The sequence below is a fragment of the Numenius arquata genome, chromosome 17 (genome assembly GCF_964106895.1).
Source record: "Numenius arquata chromosome 17, bNumArq3.hap1.1, whole genome shotgun sequence".
NCBI lineage: Eukaryota > Metazoa > Chordata > Aves > Charadriiformes > Scolopacidae > Numenius > Numenius arquata.
This window is the reverse complement of record NC_133592.1, coordinates 279848-306500: the sequence shown is the minus strand read 5'-3', so window position 1 is coordinate 306500 and position 26653 is coordinate 279848. Positions and strand designations below refer to the sequence as shown.

The following is a 26653-nucleotide window of genomic DNA, read 5'->3' as shown; positions in this document are numbered from 1 at the left end:
TTTATGTCTGTATACACATGGGTTTTGTTATTTTTTCCACAAGTGACAACCTGGACTTAGTGAGATAATGGGAGGACCACAACTCACAGGTCCAAATGAACCTGCAAAATACTGGGTTTTGCCCTTGAACTACCTTTTATTTGCACATACTGCTGTATCATTGTATGACATTGGCTTTCGAATATACATGTATTACATAAAGTTAAAACATTGTTCTTGATTTTGCTTTGCAGTACAGAATTGGACAGCTGTACATGATAAGCAAGCATAGCCATGAGCAGAGCGACCGAGGTGAAGGTGTGGAAGTGGTGCAGAACAAACCCTATGAAGATCCAAACCATGGCAACGGTCAGCTAACAGAAAAACGGGTCTATCTCAACAGGCAAGTGCAATAAAACTTTCTCTCAGCATGGGCTCTAATAAAAATTTGCAAGGAATGTCCTTTCCAGGCAATAGCCTTTCTATTTCAAATAGAACATGTTCCCATGAATACACGCTGCTTCCCGGGAGCCGCAGGAGGAAGGAAGGTGGGATAGACCAGTGGCTTGAAATAGAGAGATTATTTGTCATTTCTTCTAGAGTTTTCCAAGAGAAAGAATTCTAACTTGAAGTTAAGGATGTTCTGAAAAGCAGAACTTAAATTTTGGGTTTTTTAACATTTAACTGTTTGTCATTCTGTTCTCCAAAATTATGGGGGGAAAACAAACAAACACACACACAAACAAAAACCTAAAAAGCAAAAAAACCCAAGCACCTCAGCCCTCCAAAAAATCAAAAACAAACCGCTAAAATGATTGACCGGTCTCTCACTTCATAACAATGTCTCAAAGCCAGCACCTCCTTTTTGGTGACAAAAGATTTGCCTCAGCAAAGTTGACATCATGAATGACCATTAGGCTTGTACAATGATTCAACTTCTGTACCAAAAAGACATGATGGAAAAAATTGCTTTTGTTTCCCAAAAGTTCCATAATTTCTTAAAGTGAAATATATGACTCTTCCTATGGTGAAATTATATTCCTGAGGGTCAATGCCTCCACACTCAAAAGCTGGAGATGTTTTAAAAAAAATATATATATAGTGTCCTATAAAATATATTGCTCAATCTGTTCTCATTTTTACTACTGCTGATCTAATTGAATAGCGCTGCTTTTCTGATATTCTTCTATTCCCCTGAGCCTGTTTCATTTTATTAAACTTATGCTCTGCAGCATTTCGTAGTGGGAATAAAACCACTACAGCTATTGCTTCTACATTGCGAGTTACTCCTCCACTGCAGTCCTGATGTATCTAACCTTAACTCAGGCTAAATTGAGTCACCAGTAATGTTGCACGCACACACACACACAGAGTCCAATAACAAATATCTTGCCAACGTTTAATATTATTGTGATTGTGACTCTGTTCTCTCACAGGCTAGATACAGGACTTTGTAAAAATCAATAAATGTGTTCCTGTTGTAGAGCTCCCAGAAGTTTGGGGTTTGAAGTTTCTGCATATTTCTTTCCTTCATGTTAAAAAGAGATAAGGCTTTAAGCACTGAAGAGCATGTTCAGAATTACCACTTTAGAGTAATTCAGAATAACTGGAAGGACTGTGTCCTAGAAAGCACGTGTAAGACACACTTGGAAAGCACATACTTTCTGATAGCACAGGTGAGGGAACAACAGGATCTTTTACCCAGAGATGGGTACAAACATTGACAAAGAAGATCTGCTTGTCTACAACAACTTGGGAGTTTACCTAAAGCTGTGGTGGACATCTGAAGTTGGGCTTACCAAGTTTGATAATAATTATGAATACTCCTTGATAATCACCACCAGATTTGCTATTTGAATCTTTCGTGATTGTGATTTTGGTGTCACAATACCACCAGATATTGCAGCACTAGTAAAGCTTTGTGGAAAGGATCAGCAGGTTTTCAGGCAACTATGGATTTTGCTGGGAGGCCAGGATCTCTGGAAGGCTTCACTCAAGGAGATACAGTGCCGTACAAAGCATGCTGAAAACTCCCCTGCCTTCCTTCCTTGAGGAGCAAGACTCCTTACACCTTCATATTTCCTTCTTCCAGAGTCCTCTGCCCAAATAACCTTGCTAGCTTTGCTTCACTTTATTTTGCTCTGGACTGATTTCTCCTGAAGAAGTTTGAGCTTATATATTTCAGTGGTGGTTTCTTGGAAAGATTTGTGCATTATTTTCATTTATCTTTTCTTGCCTGCTAATACTTCAATTCTTGCAGAGGATCTTCTTGCTTACCAATGGTTTTAGCTGGAATGCCTTTAAGAAACACTTCCTCCCTATGTTCTGAGAGACTGAATTTCATCTAGGGAAGGAAGAAATAAAATTTAAAAAAAAAAAAAAAAAAGAGAGAATGTGATCAACAGATACGTGTGCTGATAAAATAGAAATATTGTATTTTCTTTCTCTGAGTGGACCCTTGGAACGATTCATGTGTGTCTATGTAACTTTCTTGCAATTCTGAGGATAATGTGTGTTTTGCCCATAAAATTATTTGCTTTGGAGCTGTGCCATGCCAGCAAAGGTAAGTAGACAGGCAAATACACTAAAACCAGCAATAACCCAAAAAAGGCAAAACGAGCAGCTGTATGTTAATAAAGACATGGCTAATAACATTTTCTAGTGTCAGTGTCAGCCTTAGTTATATTCAGAATTGTTTACTGCCTCTTCTCTCCTGCTGGAGTGTTGTTTTCAGAAACTGAAAGTCTGCATCCTGAGGTATTTATGATTTAGGCATCAGAGTAAAGTTTCACAGCAGTAAGGGAGGGAGCAGAGAGATTGTCATAAAGAGACACTGACAGAGGCTGACAAAATAAACAAAAGGTCTGATACAGTGAAGTCTATTATATAGGATGTAAAATGCTGCTTAAAAGACTGTACACAAGACAGGCTTGTGTAAAGAAAAGAATCTGGTTTTGAGCAATGTCATCAGAGTAAAAGTCAATGCACTTGACTTTGAATCTTTAGGTAATATACTAATGTCTGCATTTTGCCTTTGGACAAATACAATATTTATGTGTAGCTAGATCATGGTTAAATAACCTTTAACATTCCAAACTCTGTATTTCCTCAGAAATTTGCTAATATGGAAAGTTAATTTACTTTCTGCACACAGTGACCTAAACAGAACTGTTTCAAACATGTTTTACATGAAGTCCCTGAAGTACAGTGACATTTGTGGTCTCCAAAGGTCTGCCAGCCTGCGAGTGACAAGGACTGCATCTTTGTTCCTGGCAGCTTCGGTAGTTCTAATTACCTTCATTACCAATTACCTACCTGATGTCATTTAGAAAGGGTTGAAAGATGAATTATCATGAACTTGCCTTTTTAAAACGTATGTTTGTTCGTCACTTCTTTGGTACCCTGTATGACCAGAGTTCTGGAAATGAGAGACCCAAGATCCGTGGTAAAGAAAATGCTTCCACTCTTCCATAGTATTATTTAATTACCCTTTAATGAACTTTCCATGTGCTGTATCCATGTCTTTTATTTCTTGTTCTAGTGCTGTTGTACCACCATGCTGGTAAGTTCTCTTCACAGATTGAGCTCTGACCTATGACATCAGTTCCATTAATTCTCTTCACTTTTGTGATTTATTTTTCCCATCAACAAAATGGGACTAATCCTACCTACCCGCCTCACAGAGCTGTTTTGAGTGATTTGTTATTTCAATATAAAAGCTTCGTACTCAGGAGTTCGTGTTGGGAGTGTGGGAGAAACTGTGTGCTGGGGGAGTTGAACGTAAGGGTTTGTATGCCAGCAGAGAATATGGAGGAAGAAGGAATAGTCTCTATGAAGAGATAATGGAATTGGGATCGAAGTGGCCTGGAATCCCATATTTACTCGTGACCTCTTGTTAGAGAGTGCCTCCCTGTGGTCAACAATCCTGTGACACAGTTACACCTTGTATGGTCCAGCCTGCTGAGTTCATCCATCAGAAAGGTTTGAGGCCATACATTCTTGAAACCTGCAACCTGAACGTAAATGTGATCAGAGGTTATTGCACTGACACCATATTGCTCACTTTGAGAGCGGACCAGACAGACTTGGTTTCATTTATGCATGTGGAGAAGGCTGAGGCAGAATGTATAGCCATGGGATGAAAACACTGTGGTGAAGTCGAGGTAGTTGTACCCTGTGAAACGCCAAATGTCAAATTATGAGCATGTTTGGAAGTATTTTCTTTTCTACAATACTCATAAGCCATAACATATTCTAATTTTATGTTTTCTTTTTATTTTCAGCAAACTGCCTAGCTGGGCTAGAGCAGTTGTTCCCAAAATATTTTATGTTACAGAGAAGGCTTGGAATTATTATCCTTATACAATCACAGGTAAGGAATAAAGCAGAAATCATTACTGCTTTGTACTTTTGGGATAGTTTAGCTTATCTTATCTTCAAAAGGTCCAAATTACATACTGAGCCACAGATACCAAGTTTCTTTAACAACTCCTGTTGAACTGCATATATTTTTGCATCTTTTATTGACTGATACCAGGAAATAAAGATTATAGACTATGGATAGGTAAAAACTGGAGTGTTGTACCTGTGCAATTTCTTCCTTGCAAAGAAAAGGTGCTCAGATTCTGTGCTGACTTGTACCCTTCATTGTCCCAGAAACTTTAGTCAAATATAAATCAGCAGATTATCTGACACAATTTTTTTATTATTATTAATGTACGTTTACTGTAAGGATCTTGCATCGTTGTTTTATTTCACATTTCTTTCTTTTTTTTTCTTTTCCCTCATCATTCTTTTTTTTACAAATGGACAATTGGAAATCAGAATACACAGTAAGTTTTTCTTCCTCTTTTTATTCTAAAAGTGGAATAATTATGTGAAATATAGTAGTGGAATCCAAACTGTTTTCTACTTAGTATAACTAATGCGTAATGCATTCAATATGGAACTTTATTTTAGCTATTTATTTAAGAAATTGAATGTTAAATTTGAAGTGTTTCTGTGGGGATCCGATAAACTGTTTACCTTATCTTTTTATCACTTCAAAATAATTTGATATATTTTTAGTCACTGACGGTAACAAAGAGAAGCTTCTATAAAACAGAGCAAGGCTTTTAAGGTTCCAGTTATTACATGGAGACATGAGAACAGATTTTATTTTATTTATTGTTTTATTAACTTATAAAATGCTCATCTCTGTTATAGTATCTGGGAAACTGTACAATCTGTAGACAAAATTAAACATAATCTGGGCACAGTGCCCAGAAAAATCAACTATTCCCTCTAGCAGAGCTAAGGCAAAATATAGCACATAAATCATGAGAAAATTGTTTTAAATGTGCTGGCCCCAATCATATACAGTAAGTTTTCAGCAAGCTTTGGAAGATGAGGAGGAGATGGTGGGGAAGTTCCAGGTGAAGGGACCTTTCAGAAACTCCTGCCTTGATTTCGTTTGAACTCCTGACTGCAGATAAAATGTAATCCACATGTTTTTCTTAACTCTGCAGTGCTCAAAATCTTTGTGCAGATATTTTTAAAACCAATGAAGCATACAGAGTGGAAAAAGATCTTAATGTAATAAATGTGAAAGAGAAAAAATACAGATATTTAAAGGCTCAGATCTCAAAGCTGGAGACTTAGAGTCAAAACTGTGATGACCAGGTTTGAAAAGGCAAAGTATACCAAATTGTGCTTTTCAGTATGTACTGTAGATATTTATTACATATTCTGCTTTGTTTCATGTTTAAAATTCATCTGACTGTCAGAGGAAACCCAAATGTCCCATAACGGACAGTAGTACTGAGGGGACAGATTCTCAGCTGGTTTTGTCAGAAGATATCTTCTACCTATCAAACTTTACATTAATTAAGGGTTTATCCTTTGATAGCAGGTTTAATCCTAGGCTGGGAATATGACATGTGCTATGTTGCATTGATGTCTGTTACTTACACTCTGTTGTATATTTTTTCTTTAACTGAAAGTCAATTTGAATATTTTAATGTGGTTTTTTTTCTTTAACTGAAAGAGACAAGTAGGAATGATTAAAGGGGTGGTAGCAGACAGAAATATATGTCTGAATTTGAAATGCAGAACATTATCAAAACCAAACAGCAATGCTGTACTTGGAGAATTTGGATCAGGAAGTGATCTTTATCTAATCTGATGGGACAACACCTGAAATGCATTTCGGTGAAGGTCTGTAGAAGGTATACAGCTACAGAGATGTTCAAGAGCATCAGCAAAATGATTGCAGGGTTGAAGGGACTTGTAAAGAAAAATTAAATCGACAAATGTAGAAGGTAGGGAAAGCAGTCGCTAAGTGACAGTATAACTGCCTATGGGAGTTGGGGACTCATTACTCGCCATGGTGCAAGGAAACAGAACTAGAAATATTGGGATGAGATAAAGAAACTGTACTACAGACAAAAATCTAAAATATGTTTTAATGGAGCTGATAGACTATGAAATTATCTTCAAGGGAAATAGAGAAAGCACCTTTGCCTCAAACTGTTGAATCTAGAACAAAAATGTTAAATATACCACTGAGAATAATTCCTATCCTTGTCTGGAATATTTCTCTAAATTTTGATCTTCTACATTCATTAGAGAATTCTGAAACAAAGAATAAACCCACAGACATTGCCCAAAATAAGTAAGATAGCTTGGAAACCCTTTTCTTAAAGATAATAAATTCCCTCCAAAGGGTCTGTGGGACACCCTAAGAATTAAATTGAACCTTATTTTAAGGAAAACTGGTTCTAGAGGCAGGCCAATAATTGCATAAATAAAGCATAATCTTATTGAGTCAAGTACATACTGCTGTGTAGTATGTTCACACCTTACTTAACCTCATGAGTTCCACTCTAAATAAAGAGCAAGGACCTTAAAGGCTCAGCAGGGTTATTGCAGTGTATGTTAGTGATTTGGAAAAGGGTGTGAACAACAGACTGAATCTTGCTGATAGTCTTAAGGTTTTCAGTTGTAAAATGTGAAGGCTGTTGAGAAATTGCATTCAAGCACGTAACACTAGCATTCAGAGATTCAATGCAGAGTAATTTCATCAGTCTGGTTTTCCTGCGAAATATTATGGATTTCATAAATATGACCTTCTTAAGGACCTGAAATTAGGACATCTTCTAAGAAAAAAAGCTTGGCAGACATTAGAAATAATTTCCAGAATATTATTCTCTGCAATGGTTGTATAAAAAGCCAAGAGTGATTGGATGCACAGAAACAGGAATAGAAATTAGAGTGTCATGATGTCAGTGATCTATAAATCTGCATCCTGTTATGATGGCATCTGCTTTGAGGAATGGTATTTGTTACACAGCAAACCCCTAAATTTGACAGCAAACAGCAGGTCTACAACCAAGACTCAGCAACCATATTAATAATCTGTAAGGCAAGTGATACACTTAACAAAATGAGCTCAACATAACTATTGCACAAGCGATGCTTTTGTGGTGTGTAATATGTGAAATATTGTAATGTCAGGAGAGCATTTTTAAACGTAGACTCTGCTGTTTGTGGAGGAGGCCTCGTTAAAAGTGCAGCACGCAGGACTTCCTATCAGGAAGATGAGACATGGGTAATGTACCACGAAATGCTGTATCAAAGTTTGAGCTAATTCTCGCAAGCTTCCTGCTGACATTGAGAGGGAGGAGGAAGTGGAAAAAATACTTTCAAAGTTGAGGCCAAAGGAAGCCACCCAGACCTGGGGGTACTATTTAAAGAATAAGATATTCCTATGAAGTTCAAACCCTTGTTTTAGTGGCTGGGGCATTACTTAAGAACCGCATGTGAGAAAGTCAGTTAAACCTCGAACAGGAGTTGCTTTGGTTTTGATCTTATAATTAAAAACCTGACCAGATATCTTGCTAAAACAAATGTGTAAGTTTTATTTATCAGTTCATTTAATATTGTGATTAGGTTGATGTTAAGCTCATAAATTTGGGATTCTGTATTTGGGAAAGAGCTGGAGGGGAGCCCTGGAGAAGTAACTCCTGGGGACAGGACCCGGGGACTGGTGGGTGCTTCCTGTCAAGCTACACAAGCTCTTGGGAATGGGGGTTGCTGCTGGCTTTTAGAAAGAATTTCTTTGCTAGTCACAGACTTGAGCCTTTTTCACATGGAGGATGGAGGAAAGATGCCTTGCAGCTCTCAACAAACCCTTACATGCCAGCTTATCACAGCATTTGCAAATATGTATCTTTAGTGTAAAATATTTATGCTATTCTTAGATATGGGGACAAGAATGACTGAACTCTCAGGAGGCTTTCTTATTTTTCTTTCTGAGGTTGTCTAGCTAGATTAGAAATAATTAACTAGAAAGCAAACCTCCCTCTATTGCAAACCAAACGAAAAAGGATTGCATAGAACTAAGTTTGTTTACTTGCATCAGAATATTGTTAGACAATAAGCAGCACAGAGCAAATACCCATTTGGCCTGTTCAAGTGACGGTTGGGGTTCTGGACAAAATGAGAGGAGCCTCAAGCAAACAAATAATCAGATCACGAACATACAGTGACTCAACCGTGGTACAAAAAATTCACATGATCAAAGTGCACTAAAAATGAGCCTAACAAAGTTTAGCTATCAAGATGGAGTACAGAGAGGTTAGGAAAAGTACAAACAGAATTTAAGCAAACTCTTCCGACTCTGAATGTGCCAATGCAGGTATTTACCAGGGATAATTTTAAATAGTTTTGCTGTCTGACCTGAACAGGGTTGTTAGCAATATTTCGGTTCTGGGGCTGAAATTTATAAACAGCTGGATAATTTTTTATGAGTAAACTATGGCCAATTGTTAGGTTCACAATTATAAGTATATAAAGCCAAATAAAGATTTAAAATGGCATGTTTTACTTCCTGCAATGAGAATCAGCATTCTTTCAACCTGCCAACATCTCAAATTAACTTAGGAATAGGATATAAGTTCAGAATATTTATGAAAACCAGTTATGGAACAGAAAGCAGGAGACAATTCCTTTGATGATATATAACAATGACATTAATTATTCTACAGCAAATGACTGAGGAAACTAAAATTATTTCATCTGGTATGTGTCAAGGCACCAGAGTGGTAGTTTCTAAATGTTCCATTATGGACCTGCTGATTTCTGATTACTTTTGAGAAGACGCATGTTATGTGCTTCACTTAGTCAGCTGCCAGTTTATCCATGAAGTAAATTATCTGTAATGAATGTTTTTGTAATTGTTATTTTTATAATCAGATGGCTTGAGAAGGGAAAAGAGTTGTTTCAGATAAACACTCCAAGGAATCTGTAGAGTTTTTTTCCTGTGTTCTCTTTATCTGATTACCAGTGCTTGAAATTTGGATGTAACCCATCAGTCTTCAGTACATAAACTTTTCTCCGGCTTGAATACATGAAGAGTCTGCAACAAAAATGCAACAGAATCTGTATTGCAGGATTAGAGGCTAATATACCATCACTACCAAAATTCCTTCCCTCTCCCCCCCTGGTTTAGAAGAAAGGCAAACTGCTGACATGACTCTAGGAAAACACAGATTTGGTTCCTTTAGAGATTCTAGCAGAAGGAAGGACCTCTGTAGTATTTATAAGAAACAAGTAATATAATTTTAGAAAGCTGCAAACCTGTATTCTCATTTAATAGCTTAATCCCATTGAAACAAAGTAAATCAAACTGCTTGGGAGAATTCCCTTTTTCCACACCTCACTTATTATAAAGCAATCCGAGCCCCTCTGTGGTTCATGGGAGTGTCATTTTCACTTTTGCACACTGCTTCTCACTTCCCTTCTTCCTCAGAACCCAGGTTACTGTTCCCATGCGTCAGAGAAACAGATCCTAAGGGAAGCAAAACCGGAGATAAGTGCTGAGTTCCATAGTGGTTGGAGACAACTTGTTAGCTGACTGTTTCATCTTCAAGTTATTGTGTGTAACACAAACAAACAGTGGTTTTCTTCCTGAGCTTGTTTATGAGAGTTTAACTCCCTTGTTTATTTTCCAGCCCTTTTTTTGCGTTGTTCCTACTCTTTCCACTCAAGTGCCCTTTTTCTGCTCTTTGCCACCTTCCTGTGCTTATCTTGCTTTCCAAATTCTCCTCCCTCTCACTGAGTCACATCTTCCAAGTTCTGCCATCACCCTGCCCAGCCCTTTCCGTCTATTCTCTTCCAACTTTGTCATCCAGATTGATGCTGGTTTGTGTAGTAACCTGTATCCCAGAGAGCTCTGGGTGCTCACATGCAGCACTGTCCCAAATATTCTGAAGGTAGTCAATAAAGTAGTGGCTATTTTCCAAAAAACTTTGAATATGCAACTAAATAAACTGTCTTAATTCTTTCTGTAAATAAGTGAAGGAAATACTGTAATTTGAAATATGCTGTAGAGGCATCACTATATTTTCTTCACATGCTTTCTTGCATATAAACTGTAGAGAAGACTTATTGTTTGTTCATAGCCATGTGTGAATTTGATTTTTCTTCCATATCCAGGTCTCTCTGTTCTGTCCTTGCCATTGTCCAGAGGCATTGGCAATCTCCTGTGGTACATCCCCTCTCCCATTCCATCCATCCTTCTTGTTTACACTTGCTCCCTGTTGCTGGGGGGCTGGTGTGTGTGTGTGTGTGTGTGTGTGTGTGCCCCTTTTCCCTCCTTGCCCCTTGCTGTGCTGGGCATTTGCTCCCACCTCTGTGAGTCTGGGGACCTTCCGCTACCCCAGAGTCCCCACTTTCCCTTTGCCTATTAAGGAGAAGTAGGGAGTCCATTTGTCTTTCCCAGGTTTTTGCTCTTCAATAAAGAAATGCTGTTACCCACTGACTACCAAAACATTGCCCAAAAATTTTGTATTCAAAGGATTTGGTATCTAGAATTTACCCTATTAAAAAAATCTAGGTTTTTTTGGCCAGTGCCATTTCATTGCAGCAGTTACCGTGTTCTTTAGCTCTAGGCTCCATGGAGATTGCTCTGCAAAGGATCCAGTTCCACCTGTGTTGCCAAAACAATGTATATGTGACCATAATAAAAAACAATAATCAGCCTGAAAAGTGGCAGGAGATCAGAGGGACCATTTACATGAAATGTCTGCCTCTCCAGGGTTTTATGTTAAGATTTAGGGGAATGTGCTTCTCCTGCTTAAAAAAAAAAAAAGTGGGATTAATTTTTACTGTACAAAAATAACTCCCAAGGATTGTGGATTAATATTCACAAGGAGCAGGAGAGATGAAGTGAGTGGATGAGGTCTCTAGCAGTTCTTTGAACATTCTGCAGAAAGAACCCAAATGGAAAATGAAAGTAGCTGAAAGGGTATTGGTGAAATAACACTCACTCACACAAAGCAGGTCACCAGGGTTACAGAAACCTGTCCCGGTTACCCTCTGCCCAACGTATTTACTGGCAACTATAGTCATTCCTTCAGCCACCACGGGTGTAATTACTATGCAAAGGTGAATTTTACAGTCCTCTCCATAAAGCAGTTGTAAAACACCATATGCTTTTGACTGTCTCTTTAAGACTTTGGCAAGTGTTTTGGCATACTTAGGTTCTACCCTGTTCTTGTCAGTGTTGCTTGTTGCTATGGCAACACTAATCAATCATCATGCTAAAAATAGGCCTTTCATTTTTCAAGAGGTTATCTGTAGTGAATTGAAAATGCAACTGTGGTCTGTGTTTTCCGTATGCTGCTTTCATTTCACTTTACTTTAATCTGGAAATATCCGTGCTTATGTGTGGTAATTACTATTACAGACTCTAGCTATTTCACTGGTTACTCTCTTGAGCTTTAAACCTCTCCTACTTTTTCCAAAAGAGGTGCCAAAAATAGAAAGTTTAAAAACAAACAAACCAACCCTCCAGAGTAATCTCTTTGTTTCTGAGTGTCACAGGTGTACTGGATTATAACACAGCTAAAAAAATTGGAGGTGACAATACAAAAGATGCCTCTTTTGAGAGCTTTACACAAAGAAACCTTATCATTGAAGACACTGGGATTTTTTGTCCTATTATGTACACTTTAAGTCTATTTTTAAGTTAAATATTCAGTTTGCCAGTATTTTTTTTTTTTCCAAGAGGAACCTTGCAAGCTGTAGAGATAGTGAAATGGAAAATTGGAAGTGGTGCCCTGTGCATTCCTGTGTGTGCTTGGCGTACCAATCACTGTGTGGAAGAACACACACCCCGGGGGAGGCAGAGCAGGGAGGAGTGGTGCTTTGAAAAAAAAAAACCTCCTGAAAGGTTTATTCCCTCCCATTCCCTCCCAGTTTGATTCTGACTGTTGCATAGCACTTCTAATCCCCAGCTAAGTAAATATGCAGCCACTTAAGGAGGGGAGAAAAACCAACAACTTTTTGCATGATGAATAATAAAGTCTTTTGAATGATGCACAAACAGTTTTCTGGTTGTGCCGGAGCCCTCTGCCAATTAGTCAGAGTGCAGCTGATGAATCATGAGACACATTCTGTGAAATGTTCAAAAATTTGGACCCTGCTAAGTGTTCCTGAAAGTCAGAGAGACCCCCCACAGCTGCTAAGGCAGTGGTTGCCAGTCCCCCGAGTTTCTGAGAGATATATTTGCAACGGAGTACTTTTTAGTGAATTTTAGTTTTCATTTGGAGTCACTTCATGTTACCGTTTTTAATCTCAAATTACATTGTTATAGTCCTCACCTTTGTACTGAATACATGGGGAGGTTGACTTCTGATAGCTTTGTGCAGAGAATTACTTTCTGCTCTCTAGTGAGGTGGCTTGAGGTAAATGGCATTTACAATTCTTCTTCTATAATACACTGAAGAACCTTAGTCTTTTCTTAATGTTTATTTTTTGAAATACCGGACTAGAAGATCTCTTCTTTTTTAAATCATGTTCTGGGTCACAGGAAGCAACAACTAGATTCAAGCAGGGGCTTGCAGAGCTGCTACGAGCAGCCTAACGCAGCCTGAGTTCGATGTCTGAGATGGCTGCATGTCAAAGTACCATGAGCTGGGTCATTGCTGGTAAGCTCAAGACAATGGTTGAAAATAGCAGATATTTTTTGATAGCAAGGTAAAAGGGGAATCTGGCATTTGACTTTATTCACAATTTCCTCTAAAACTGTAGCCATATTTCAGATCAACAGCAGAAAGGATTTTCATATTTTGTACTTTTATCCTCTGTTATATCTGGAACTGTGACCTAAAAGCAACTATTTTGATAAAGAAAAATGTTTTTGTGTATTGAAAAATGTATTCCATCCAACAACTCCTGAATTTCTATAGTTAGATCATACATAAAGATACTTTAGTCAGAACCAAGGATGAGGAACTGGTTTGGTTAAGGATGTTAGCTTTGTATTAGCTGTGAATGTGGAAGATGCTGCAATGAAGTTCCTTTCCTTCTGTCAATGGAGTTTTCAAACCTGACACTGGGACCATGAGAGCAGCCCAGTTCCTGTGGTGGACTCTGCTACTGCTTAAAAGAGCTGAGACAACTGCGCTGCCCGGAGCCGCTGAGGTCAGTGCAGTCAGACCCGTTTCCGCAGCCACTGAAGTTTCCAACAAACCACTAGACTCAGACTGTAGAACTTAAAAGTTTGCAAACTCACAAAGCTCTGACCTAGATACTCCATCTACTCAAGCATTATAGACTTGGTGACCCTTCCAGTAGAGATAGATCATTACTGTCATTTTGTTTTTATCAATTTTGTATTTATCAATATAGATTTTGTTTAGGGGGTGTTGATTTTGTTTAACTATGTAACAAAGAAAATTAAATTTTGGTCCTCAAATCAAGAGGGCAGATACTCAACACATGCTAACGTGAGTAAAACATGGCCTAGAGCAGTAACCTTGAAATATGCAGACACATAATATGCTAGAAAACTGTTTTCCTAATAGCTGTTCTAAACAATTCGTATATGGTAAATAGTTGGCTTACATCTGTACCGGTTTCAGTGGAAATGATTATAAAAGCTGTTAACCCAGACCAGTGCAGTACCAGTTACTGCCTTCAGTTAGCAGCACTAGTAACAGCTGATAAATGAACTACTCCTTGGCAGGGTCCTCTCAGTCCCTCAGGGCTGCTTTCCCAGAGGATGCCCACACCAGAGGGCTGGGTTGTTGTCAGCTCCACACACCTGGACTGGGACCCCTGTAGTTACACATCTTTGTAAAATAAAAGGTCACTATATACTACATTTTTGAGACCAATACACTGTGGTTTTACCACCCTAGCACCAATGTAGTTATTTTTGAAATGCTCTAAACACTGTGCAGTAGAAGATGGCTGTTGTTAGGTTGTACTTTTTTTTTTTTTTAATCTGCTTTTCATAATCCACCTCCAGTAGTAATTTACTTTTCAACATTCCATGTTCTCCTGCAAACATGGAAAGCAACTAGAATGTTGGTTTATGCTGGTTGAATGTGAATCCTCTGAGTGACATCAAACATTGTTTTAGGACACGCTGGTGTCCCTGCACCTCCTGGGTCATTCCCTGTTTTCTGTAATATCCCATTGATAACTTTTCTTGCTCTAGAAACATTTGAATATAGAAATCTGTTAATCAACCCCTTTTACTCATATCTTCTTCCAGTGAATACAGTTCAAGGATGTTCATTCCACCTTTGGTTAATTTAGGAGATACAGATTAGAACCTTAAGACAAACCTTGGCTTTTTTTTTTAAACTTCCTCTGTAGTGCCTACTGTTTGCTAACGCTTCTGTTTGCAGATGCCTTTGAGTGTCTGCCAGAATAGGAGCAACATACTGAGATATGTGGTGAAACCTCAATTGGGAGAATATCTGGATTTCTTGGGTGTTAATTTGTGTTATAAGATCCCCGGTTCTGACAGACTGCTTATAAATATTGTATATGTCCAACACAGGAAATGTTTAATTGCCCACAGAACCCGGGTAATAGGAGCCAGCAGATCTCCCGCTGAACTCACCCCATCCTGCACTCGCACACTGCTGATTTTTTTTTCCTTTTTTTGCCTCCCACGTTCCCAGTCAATGAAGACGTTGCATAGCTGAGAGCTAGTCACAGTTCAGATTAGACTGAAACTCATAAATGTGCTACTCCACAGAAATCTGTAATAAAAGGCAAAACATTTATAAGATCTGAGGAGAAGCCTGTGCAGTCTGGGCATCTAAATCACCTCTTTTCTTAGTCATCAGCCTCTCCCTTTGAAGAATTTTATCAAGTCCAAACTTGGACCGACAGCAACGTGGACACTGAGGCATCATAAAGTCCTCGTCATATAACCTGTATGTACAGCACAGGAAATACTCCCAGTCTTTACAAAGGCACTTTGCCAGAGGGTATGAGTGATGCATCACACAAAGAACTAGCACTTTGATTTCACTGGAAGTTAATGCAAGAAAGGACTTTATGACTAATAGTAACGATGCTGAAGGATCATCCTTCAGAGGCTGTCAGACAGCTACTCATCTGACTATCTGAAAAGCTGATTTGAAAGAAGAACTGTGAAATGCTAAAGAAAATATATTTGAAATATTTGAAGTATTTTTTCTACTGGAGTTATGTTGCCTAGTATTATAAATTGTAATCTCAGTAAAACAACTAAGTTAAGCAATCCACAGAAAAATAAATTTATTCCCATGTAAAATGCAGAAATATTATCTTTAATAGAAAAACATTTGTGCATTCTTAATTTTCTTGCATTATTATCTAAAGATTGATTTGGGTTTAGTAAAAGGAATTTCCCAGCAGCTCATAATCTATCTTAATTTCATTAATAGGAAATTATGCTAAAATTCATTTCTCACTGAAAATTTAAAAAAGCCCTCGCACATGAAAGCATTATTGTCTGTTTGGATAGTACCTGCAGCTACTGAAGTCTCCTTGGATTATTTCATATGGGGGAAAGACTAATCTATGGTGATGAATATCTAGTTGATTTTGAGATCTTCATGAACTAAATTTATAACGACATTCATGACATTTGTACTCTTATGCAGAGTGAGCATGACAACTATTGTATCTGTTTATTCCAGAGTGCTTACACTGATTTATTTATACCTTCATTATAGTATTCAACTTTTAGATAGAATCTCTACATCCCTCCAGAAACATAAAAGCCTTTGCTCATATGTGCTGTGTACATTTGCTCTTTTCTTGAAGTAATCTGAAAAAAATAAGAAAGGTGATAGCAACCAGGATGTACTGAGTATGTCAGCTGATGAAGCTGGGCGTATTTTTTATGTCAAACATATTTTTCTTTTGTTGCAGTGTTCATTTTTGCCTAAATTCTCTATTCACATAGAGACAAAATACGAGGACAACAAAGGAAGCAATGACAGTGTAAGTATGACGGTGTTTGCAGAATTTCATTTAATCCCTGCAGTTAATGGTGGTCTGTATCGGGGGGCTGTAGCCCTTTCGGGTTGGGAAAAGGCCTGATGGGGCTCCTGTGTGTGAGCCTGCCGGGTGTCCTGTTGCTCAGCAGCTTGTCAGCCTGCAGAGTGGCCACCTCCTGAGCACCGTGGGATGAACAACTCATGCACCCAACTTCTCTTCTGCATCTCACATTCTGCTGGTTACCTCTCTAAACAACACAATTTACATGTATGAATTTAGTCTGCATGAGCATTTATGGAGAGTAAAGAAAAGATTACTCTTTTTATTTTATTTCTTGTGTAATTGTATTCCACTTGATCTGTTCCGCCTTATTCTCTCTGAGCCCAAGGGGTTGAATTCAAAGGAGCTGGTGGGAAGAGCAAACAGGAAACTAAACAATGGCCAGAGATGAGAGATCCCAGTAAACAACTCCAAGAGAACAATGGCTGGAGTAGTGAGGTGATGCTTTTGGCAATCACTTACCAAAAGTTACAAAGTTCTCAGAGTTAGAGCTTGGAGATGAAAAGGATAATTAGCTACGCAAAGGAAGGGTGGGAGTGAGAGCCAGCAGCTGCCGATGGAGAGATGCTCAGGAGCAGAAGGCAGGAGGTTGGTCAGAGGTTGTTGCCCTGGCAGGAGCAGAGCAGTCACACAGCTTGCAAGAAAAGACTAACATTAGATAAAGCCAGGCATGTAAAGATTCAACCCATGGATAAATATACAAATAGGTTTCTATATGTTTCAAATTTTAATGCTTTAAACAGCCATTTGTTGCAGACTTACAAGAAAAAGTTTCTTACAGGTGGGAAATACAGGTTAAAATGTCTGGAAAATTGATCTGTGACACAGAGACCTAACGAAGGAGTACTTAAACTCATTCTTGAGAAGGACAAAGGCAGTAAAGCAGATTTTAAGGGGTCTGAGATGCAGAGCCTTTCAGTTTCCAGGGGTGTCCCTCTTGCAGCCTTATTAAGGTTAAGGTATTCTGTTCTCCAGATGGGAGGTACATTTCCCTAAGCACCTTGGGCCTGCGTGTTAATAAGGCTGACAGCTGTTGCGCTGCTTATGGCAGAATAATTACATGTAAAAGAACAAGGTATAATTTTGAATAATGTTTTTGGCGTACAGACTCTTTCCCAATGGGACCATGACAGATATCATGTGTTGGCCACCAGATACCAACAAGTTTCAGCCACTGCTCCTCTAAACCAGATCCAGATTGGTGAGAGAGGAAAAAACGAAGTGTATTACATTAGCAACTACATGAGCATTATGTAATTTATGCACTTTTTAATGTTCACTTCTGCTTTTTGGCAGCGCTTTAATTCAGAGCAAGCCCACACCTTTGGTTTTGGGAGGGTGCAGACTAGTTTTCTGGTACATTCTAATGTCAGCAGTGAGAAGACACGTTCTGTACTGAGGAAGAACTGAAGCTATTTAAGCAGTGAATTTTCAATTATTTTTTTTTTCTGTGTGTCAGCTTTGTGGCTGAAATACTATGAATCAAGCCCTGAATAGTACCCAAGCAGTGTATTTAAGATGAAAGTAACACAGAGGTAGGATACTCAGCTGATGTAAATCAAAGAATCTCTACTCTGCTTGAATCCAGCTCTTCAAATGTAATTTTTACTGGAGTGCCAGTGGGATAATATTGTATTACCTTTATATCAAGGTACCTGAGTCACAGACTAGGCAAGTGTTTACCAAGATTTAGAGATTTAATTGACCTTTACTTGAACTGGGGAGGAAAAAGAGACGCTGAATGAGAGGGCTGCCTTCCAGCCTGAATTCCCATGATTTTGTAATTCTGACAGCTGTGTTATTGGCTCATGTGAACACAATAAACCAATGGAAGATCTACAGTTTTTGCTGCTGATCCAGTGCCATCGATCCGGTGACACAGAGGTGTCTGGGACAGCACTGAAGTGCTGGAAGATTAGTAAATACAGAGAGACCTCAATGAGCCTGTGGAAAAAATTCTGTTAAACCAAACACCTCAGAACAGGGGCCGAGAGTCGGTCTTGTTGCTGCTACTCAATGGGCAGGCTTAAACCTCTCTTAATAAAATGTGAAGTGTAAGTTCTCCTTCGTATCATAGAATACGTATCAGGAATAGATTAAATTTCACAATTGCCCAGTCAGAAAACAGGAAACACAGCATCCATTTCTGTAGATTTCCGTAGACACATTATGTTTTTCTTCATTGCAACTATCAACTTTGGCTGATGAAGAAATAATTAATCCAAAAAATACTTCTGTAAATTTTGCAGTTGTAATGCAAAATACACTGAATGAATATTAATATTACAGTAATGAGGGTAATGATGCATGTCTGGTTTTAACTGTTTCTAGATATATTTTTTAAGACCATACAGGTTTTTTGAAATCTTTCAACTCTGGTCTATTCTTCATTTCCATGCTATCTAATAAAGTAGATATTGATTGTAAAAAGCAATAATTAAATATAAGGATACTAAAGCTAATTCCATTAACTAGTGGAAGAAAGTAATATAAATGCTCTTGGGTTCCTGTTGTCATTTAGCAGGCTAGTATATTATTAGAATTATTTTATTTAGTATGTTGCACTGTCTGGTAAAACTCTGCCTAATTATTGCAATGAATCTTGATGCAAAAATCCTGATTTTTCTTCCCAATTGTCATGATAGAAGAAACTAGTGAAAGATAATGATATCTACATTGGAAGTTGATTTTTCTACATCTTAGACTTTGTCATCATCATTCAGGGCCAGCCAGCATGGGTTTATGAAAGGGAGGTCCTGCTTAACCAACTTGATCTCTTTCTATGACCATGTGACCCGCCTTCTCAATGCGGGGAAGGCTGTGGACGTTGTCTACCTGGACTTTGGTAAGGTCTTTGACACCGTCCCTCACAGCATTCTCCTGGAGAAGCTGGTGAATCATGGCATAGACAAGTGTACTCTTCACTGGGTAAAAAACTGGCTGGATGGCCGTGCCCAGAGAGTTGTAATTAATGGGGTGAAATCCGGTTGGTGGCCGGTCACCAGTGGTGTCCCTCAGGGCTCAGTTTTGGGGCCGGTCTTGTTTAATATCTTTATTGATGATCTGGATAAGGGGATTGAATGCACCCTTAGTAAGTTTGCAGATGACACCAAACTAGGTGGGAGTGTTGATCTGCTGGAGGGTCGGCAGGCCCTACAGAGGGACCTGGACAGGTTGGATCAATGGGCCAAGGCCAATGGGATGAGGTTTAATAAGGCCAAGTGCCGGATCCTGCATTTCGGTCACAACAACCCCAGGCAACGCTACAGGCTTGGGGAAGAGTGGATGGAAAGCTGCCTGGCAGAAAAGGACCTGGGGGTGTTGGTGGACAGCCGGCTGAACATGAGCCAGCAGTGTGCCCAGGTGGCCAAGAAGGCCAACGGCATCCTGGCCTGTATCAGGAATAGCGTGGCCAGCAGGAGTAGGGAAGTGATGGTGCCTCTGTACTGGGCACTGGTGAGGCCTCACCTCGAGGGCTGTGTCCAGTTCTGGGCCCCTCACTACAGGAAGGACATTAAGCTGCTGGAGCGTGTCCAGAGGAGAGTCACCAAGCTGGTGAGGGGTCTGGAGAACAAGTCATATGAGGAGAGGCTGAGGGAACTGGGCATGTTTAGTTTGGAGAAGAGGAGGCTGAGGAGGGACTTCATTGCCCTCTGCAACTACCTGAAAGGAGGTTATAGAGAGGTGGGTGTTGGGCTCTTCTCCCAAGCAAATAATGACAGGACCAGAGGAAATGGTCTAAAGTTGCGGCAGGGGAGGTTTAGATTAGATATTAGGAAGCACTACTTTACTGAGAGAGTGGTCAGGCACTGGAACAGCCTGCCCAGGGAGGTGGTGGAGTCGCCATCCCTGGAGGTATTTAAGAAACGTGTAGAAATGGCACTTCAGGGCATGCTCTAGTGCCCGAGATTGTTGGTTTGTGTCTGTTTGTGGGTGGGTGCGGGGTGTGGTTGTGGGCGCTTGGTTTGGTTTGGTTTTGGTGTTGGTGTTCTGGGATTTTTTGGGTGTGGGTTTTTTTTGGTTTTGTGTTTTGGTTTTTTTGTTTGTTTGTTTTGTTTTGTTTTTGGGTTTTTTGTTGTTGTTGTTGGTTGGACTCAATGATCTCAAAGGTCCCATCCAACCAAAAATATTCTGTGATTCTGTGATCATTTTAACCTATTTTAAGTGTGCTTTAAGCACTATTGTTCCAATCTGTTAAAGTTTGCACTTGATTTGTGCAAATATAAACACTGCCAGAAAGACCAATGGACCATAAACCCCTTTATTTAAATAAAACACTAATGAAGCATGTGTAGATGGTGGTAGTGCAGTACCAAAAATCCATCCCGTTGTGATTTCTGGTGCTACAGTGCAGCTGATTTTGCTCTGTTGCATCTAGATGTTCGCGTGGCAGCTCTCTCCTTAGAAAAACAGTCAGTGTTGGATGAATGTGTTAGTACATTAAATGTTGTCACTGCCACGTTGCAGCTTTGTAGCTTCATTAATAGTGTTAGAAACTAGACCGATGACTCAGGCCATGCAGTGTTTCTTCCTATAGGTCTTTTAAAAAGTAAACTTCTTAATTAAAAGAGAAATTTTATTTCTATTTTACTTTTATTTTAAATTACAAAATGGAATTTCTAAAAATTAGAATGGCTTGTAAAATGTAAATGACATTGTAGGTGGTATCTGTAAGTACTTGAAAATATTGCTTCCCTCTTGCATCTTCAGCTGCTTACGTAAGTCAAGTGGGAGCTGCCGGGGAGAGGGAGGTGCAGGTGCCACAACAGAGAGCTTCAGTGAGCGCACACCAGCCAGAAAAATGCATATTAATCACTCGCTGCACACTTTTTTTCCCAGAAGAAAAATTAGCAATTAGGGAATTTGAATGTAGAGGTACAAAGTCTATATTTTGAATTTTAAAACCCTAAGTTAAATTCAAGAGAATTCTTAAGGTTATCTAATTAATGAAACAGTCAGAAATCACAGGCAGGAGTGTTCTAAGTTACTGCTTGTTTGTGGATAAATTAGTCTGTGGTTTTCATGAGCAGACCTCGTTAACCTCTTATAACAGACTATTGATTGGTCAGTATTTATGTCACATAAGGCTAATTTTATTCTAGATGGTCTCAGTTTTCTCTCCAGCTCTATTCTTACAATTTCCATGTACAAAACAGACATACATGTTGTTTATTTTTAGTTTTAGTGGGGAATGCACCAACCTAGGCTTTCTGTATATAAGAGAGGATCCACCACATGGCTCGAGCAGATACTGTAATCAATGCACAGTGATCTTGTGCACTGCAGCTCCGTGTTGGTTCTTCCATGCCACAGGCTGGTCCTGCTGAAAATTTCTAAAGAGCAATCTGTAGCTGAAGGTAAAGCAAAGGCAAAGTGAAGGCAGACACTGTTCAAGCAAATCACTGAGTCACAGGGACATTTCCATTTTCTTATTTGTTGCAGAAGGTTTATTATATTTGACTGGATTTTGTTGGTTTGTTTTGGTTTTTAGTCACAGAATTAATTCCTGATATTATTTGGGCAGTGAATTTTTGCCATCTGATAGCAAATGGGGAAAGTAAAAAAGAACAGCTTGTAAAAATAATCCCGTAGTTGTCACTAATGGAAATTCACTGTATGTAAAACTTAACAGTGCCTTGCTCTTTGTAGCATAACATTTTGCTCTGGAAAACTCAATGGCTGGATCTTCATTACTAAAGAATAACATGCAAGGTCTTAAAATAGTGTAGTCTTCTGTTTTGTTAAAGGGCCATGATATTTATTAGTAAGAATAACATTATTCTTAAGAGTAATGAAGATGTGGAGTAAAGATTTCAAGTTAGAGTTATATTTCAAGATGACAAAGTATGGGCATCATTGGGCACGTTTTTGTGAGCATGTGTCTCAGTAGTGCTCATAAAGTTATCACAGCTACAGCAGTAATTCTTTGTCAATCAAGAGAAAAATATATTATCAATGTTTCTTGCCTTTCAAAGATAATATAGTGTAGAAAATTAATGTCTCAGAATGACTATTTGCCAAATGAAAACAAGGGGTAGTTCTGTGGTCCATATAGTTATAAATGAACACCAGTATCATGTGACACATTAATAGCTCGAGCACACTGAAACCAGCCAGCGAACAGCAGGTATTATTTGATGGGCAACCTATCTAAACTGCAGTGCCATCATTTAAAGTTACAAAATCCTTTCCCGGCAGTGAGTTCTAATTCTGCAGCCCTACAAGTAACCGAGTATTCAGTATTGGAACATTCATTATACTTCATCCTTAATGGATATTTCTCAAGTGTTGGTTGTGAAATGTTTGATTAAAGTACAATAAATGTTAGGTACGGGCAGGTAAGAAGCAAAGCTCTTTCTGGTTTTAATCTCTTTAGGGTCAGGTTTTTTCCTATTTTTGTCTCCTATCTTAGTAACATGGAACTGGGTTGTAACAAACTTCAATATAGCACATGTAAATTAATGTAAATTCACTATTTAAGGAAACTGCCGTGAAATACTGATTTCAGCTGCAATGGATTCAGCTGTGCCCCGGCTTAGCCTCACTACGCTACAGGATATTGTTCTGTACATTGTCTAAAGGGTTGCTGGGGATCACTGCAAAATATATCAAAATCAAAGCCAGGGTCACTTTTAGGGATCATTTTATTTGCACCAGAATCTTTTCTGTACAATGGTATTGAGTATTGGCTCCTGTATAATCCAGGCGGAAATACAGGCAAAGAAGCAGAGAGGTTATCTTAAAATTCCTCCTGTGTGAAGAGCTCTCTTTTTGTTGAACATAACTCCAAATAGTGTGCACCAAGCACATATGGCTATTGCAGAACATAAGATAAGGCTGGTACTGACAGAGAGTGTGAACAAGTAATGTGGTTGTGCCTCTACTTTTTTATTTTTCTAAATGAACTACTGAAGTTAATTAGTAAATCTAGCACTTGAAATAGATGTGACTTCAAAAAAACTAATCCCAGTAAATATTATTGACAATGGTCTTGGAAGCACAGCTACTTTGACACAATTACATAAAAATACATTTCTCTGTTCAGAAAGTACAGATCTATTTTACAAGAGATGGAATAACAGAGGAGTCGTGACATGGAGATAAAAAGGAGGAGGGAGCAAGGCTGCAGCTGAATATGGAACTGCCTTTGTGCATTCCCCTCTGGGGCAGACTGATATTCCCATGGCGTTCAGGGAGCCAAATTTACTGCTCTCAGGGAAAGATTCAACCTTTTTCCACAGGAGAATTGCTCCCAATTATCTGTGTCCACATAAATAGTTTTAGCCAGTGAACAGGTTGAAATTGGTCAATTCCTGTAATCTCTGCCCAGGTAAATCTCAAAAGTAAATTAGCAGACTTGGGGGTAACTGAGGTTGGAACGTGACTTATAGAAAAGTTACACAGTGTCCATTCTCCATGGATGAAGGTGTGAGTGGGTGTTCTTTTATTTTAGACCAAATTTTCATTCAGAAAAATGGGAGTTAAAGTGGACCAGAGACAACCTGCAAAAGGATGCTGTAATAGCAAATTTGAGACTAGCCAGTAGTTCTGACAATGGTAATCTCAGGAGATTAGAATTTCTAGTTGGAGAGAAGGTTTTGTGCCAGATTTTCCCTTTTTTAATGAGGGGGAAAAAAAAAGAAAAAAAAAAAAGAAAAAGCTTATTCTTGCAGTCCTCACTGCAGTTATACCTCTGGCTTTCACACATTGAAATCTAGATTTAAACCATCCTACAGCTGATGGATGTGTATGTACTCTACTCACTGAAAGCGCTCATCATCATACAAATTGCTCACTACCGGCAAGTTGCAAAGCTAGACTACATTTCAGAAATGGGAGAAAATACAGAGAAAACCCCAAAGCTTCAGTGAAGTATCAGTATTTGAATTAAAAAAGGAGCTTATATGTTGCAATTATGCATCTAAGCTTGGGGACTCTTCCAGCTGCATACTGTATTTTTTCCGTTTTCTTGAAGCTCATTGACAATGAATGAAGCAATATCATAGTGAGAAAGGCAGAGATAAATTTAATTTCAAATTCTAATGCTTAAAGGTATTTTTGTCATGCTGTTCATGCCATAGTCTGCCTATCACACTAAGGGGTCATCTTGAGATGTCCAGCTACTGCAAAGTCAAGATATTAAGTTTGTTGGGATGCTTTGGTGACAGGGCAGGGAAAATGGGGAGGCAGAGAGGGAAGAACAACGCTTTCAGGCATAGACATTAACTCAAAGAAGGATTTAATAGAAGAGGAAATTTGATTTACAGCAGAAATTCTCATCTCAATAAATGACATTTCCACGTGGTGTGTTGAATGAACAATGTAGTCATTTTGGCAGCAGTCTGTAGTTAGGCACAGGTGTCTGGTTACTTAGCACAGGGGATAATAATTATGTTTGCTACCATTTTACCTGACTGTAATTAATCTAGGAGTGCTCTGCTGTTTTGGAAAGAAAGTCTTGTGGCTCTTACCCATTTCATTCCTCTGCCTTAGCTGCATTTTTCAGCAAAGGCTGACGATCTGCATGTAACAACAAGTAAGAAAAACTGATCTTCTCTCACCCAGAGCCTCACAAGGGATGGAAAAAATAGCGTCCAGAAAAAACCACACCCATCCACCCATCTTCAAACGTGTTTGTTTATAGCATTGAATTTTCTATATAGGTTGCCTTATCACTTTCATCTCTAACCACTTGTCTTTATTTTTAAGTTGACTGGTTATTTAGCTGTTTCCAAAGGAAATGCTACGTCCTGTCTGCATTAGTGTTAGCTGTAATTAGCTGCCTTATTGCAGCTGCTGACCACAAACTTCTTGTATCAACACTGGTGTAAAAATCCATTTTGCAGTAAAGACGAACAACTTTCCACCTGGTGATCCCTTGAATATATTCTTTGCTCTCAATGGTAGAAAAAAAACCATCACAAGAGAGACTCGTATATTAGAAACAAAGCCAAACTAACCAAGCAGAGGTCTGACCCGAGGAGTCCCCGCAGTGGAGATGGAGGGGGCTTTTGCCAGTTTGGGCGCAATCAGTGCATTCAGTGGAGTCTGTCTGGGTACCGCTGACATCTAAACCCAGTTAGCTGCGGTGACTGGCCATAAAAGATACATTTTGGATTCACTACGTCTGAATGAGGTTGAAGCCAGCAACGTAGCCTGAAGAGAGAATAAAAAGAAGAAAAATGGAGCTTATAGAAAAAAGATATTAAATTAGTTGTAGACTTACCGTTGTCTCATAACCTGACTTTCTGTTCTGGCTCTGTCTACAAGGAAAAGAGAAGTCACCAGCAAAGGATGTGGTAGGACATGCCATTGTAGGGCATGAGGAAAATGAAGGAAAGAAATTTAAATACACCAGCACTTATATTTCTGCAGATCCTGTGTGATCTTTCGTTCCTGAGGTACTAGAATCAGAGTTTTCTTGGAAAATTTTCACCAAAAGAAACTATTGACAGTTGAAAAGATGACACAATTAAAACCTTTCTTCCACTTTTTTTCTAAATAATGATGAGTTTTCTTTCCTCTTAGAAAGTGGCAGTGTATAAATGCTGCAAAAAAGCTATCACAACCTGCCACCAAAAGAAAACCCAAAACCCACAGCAAAAGGGACACTTCAGCCTGAATGTTACTGTTTTTCATTTGATTGTGTATTTCAATCTCAGTTAATTACTTGGCTTCCAAATGTAAAGCCTGTCCAGTTCTTTCCAATATAATATTTAATACTCTGCCTTTCTACATCATCTCCTTAAGCATACAGATTGTTCTCACCATTCATTTTCTGCACATTTGCAAATACAGTTGCACAGATTGGGAGCCTTATGCTTCTTTCCGTGGCCTTTAATCTCTTCCTTTAAAACTTTTAAATTTCTCTGGTCTCTTTGATCACAAACGCAATAAACCCATCCTCCCTACAGGTTTTAAGGAAATCCCAGATTATGTGGTGAGGGGAGGCAATAAGAGAATTAGAGCTAAGCAAGAAATCAGTCTTGTTCTCTAATGACTTCTCATTTTCTCCTGCTGATAGAATGAGGAGATTAAATCTCTATCTGCAAATCTCGTGAGGAAAATCTGAGAAGCGGAGAAGCATAAATGATTAGACAAGAGCTTCTGCCAGCAAAGGGAAGGGAGAATGTCATTCCACAAACTTCTGGAATCGGGGAAATGGTCAGAGAGAGCCTCAGCAGCAAAAACCACAAAGTTGAAATGGTTGAAATTTCCTCCTGGCTTGACAGATTGGCAAAGGCATCTGTCATCCCTGCTTCTGTCAAAGCACTTTAAAGAGAGAAAAAGAATTTAAAACTGTATTGCTTAGAGGTGCAATATGTGGATCCAGCCTGTGACA

General features: G+C 38.9%; 1 protein-coding gene across 1 annotated transcript in view; it reads left to right on the top strand.

Annotated features, from left to right (window-relative positions):
• Nucleotides 1–254: 254 nt before the first annotated feature.
• PITPNC1 (phosphatidylinositol transfer protein cytoplasmic 1) overlaps nucleotides 255–26653 on the top strand; it is a 46626-nt gene continuing 20227 nt past the window's right edge. Inside the window, exons 1-4 of the mRNA XM_074160203.1 lie at nucleotides 255–382; nucleotides 4263–4351; nucleotides 4804–4811; nucleotides 16183–16254. Coding sequence (XP_074016304.1) covers nucleotides 255–382; nucleotides 4263–4351; nucleotides 4804–4811; nucleotides 16183–16254 — 297 coding nt within the window. The remainder of the gene's footprint in view (nucleotides 383–4262; nucleotides 4352–4803; nucleotides 4812–16182; nucleotides 16255–26653) is intronic.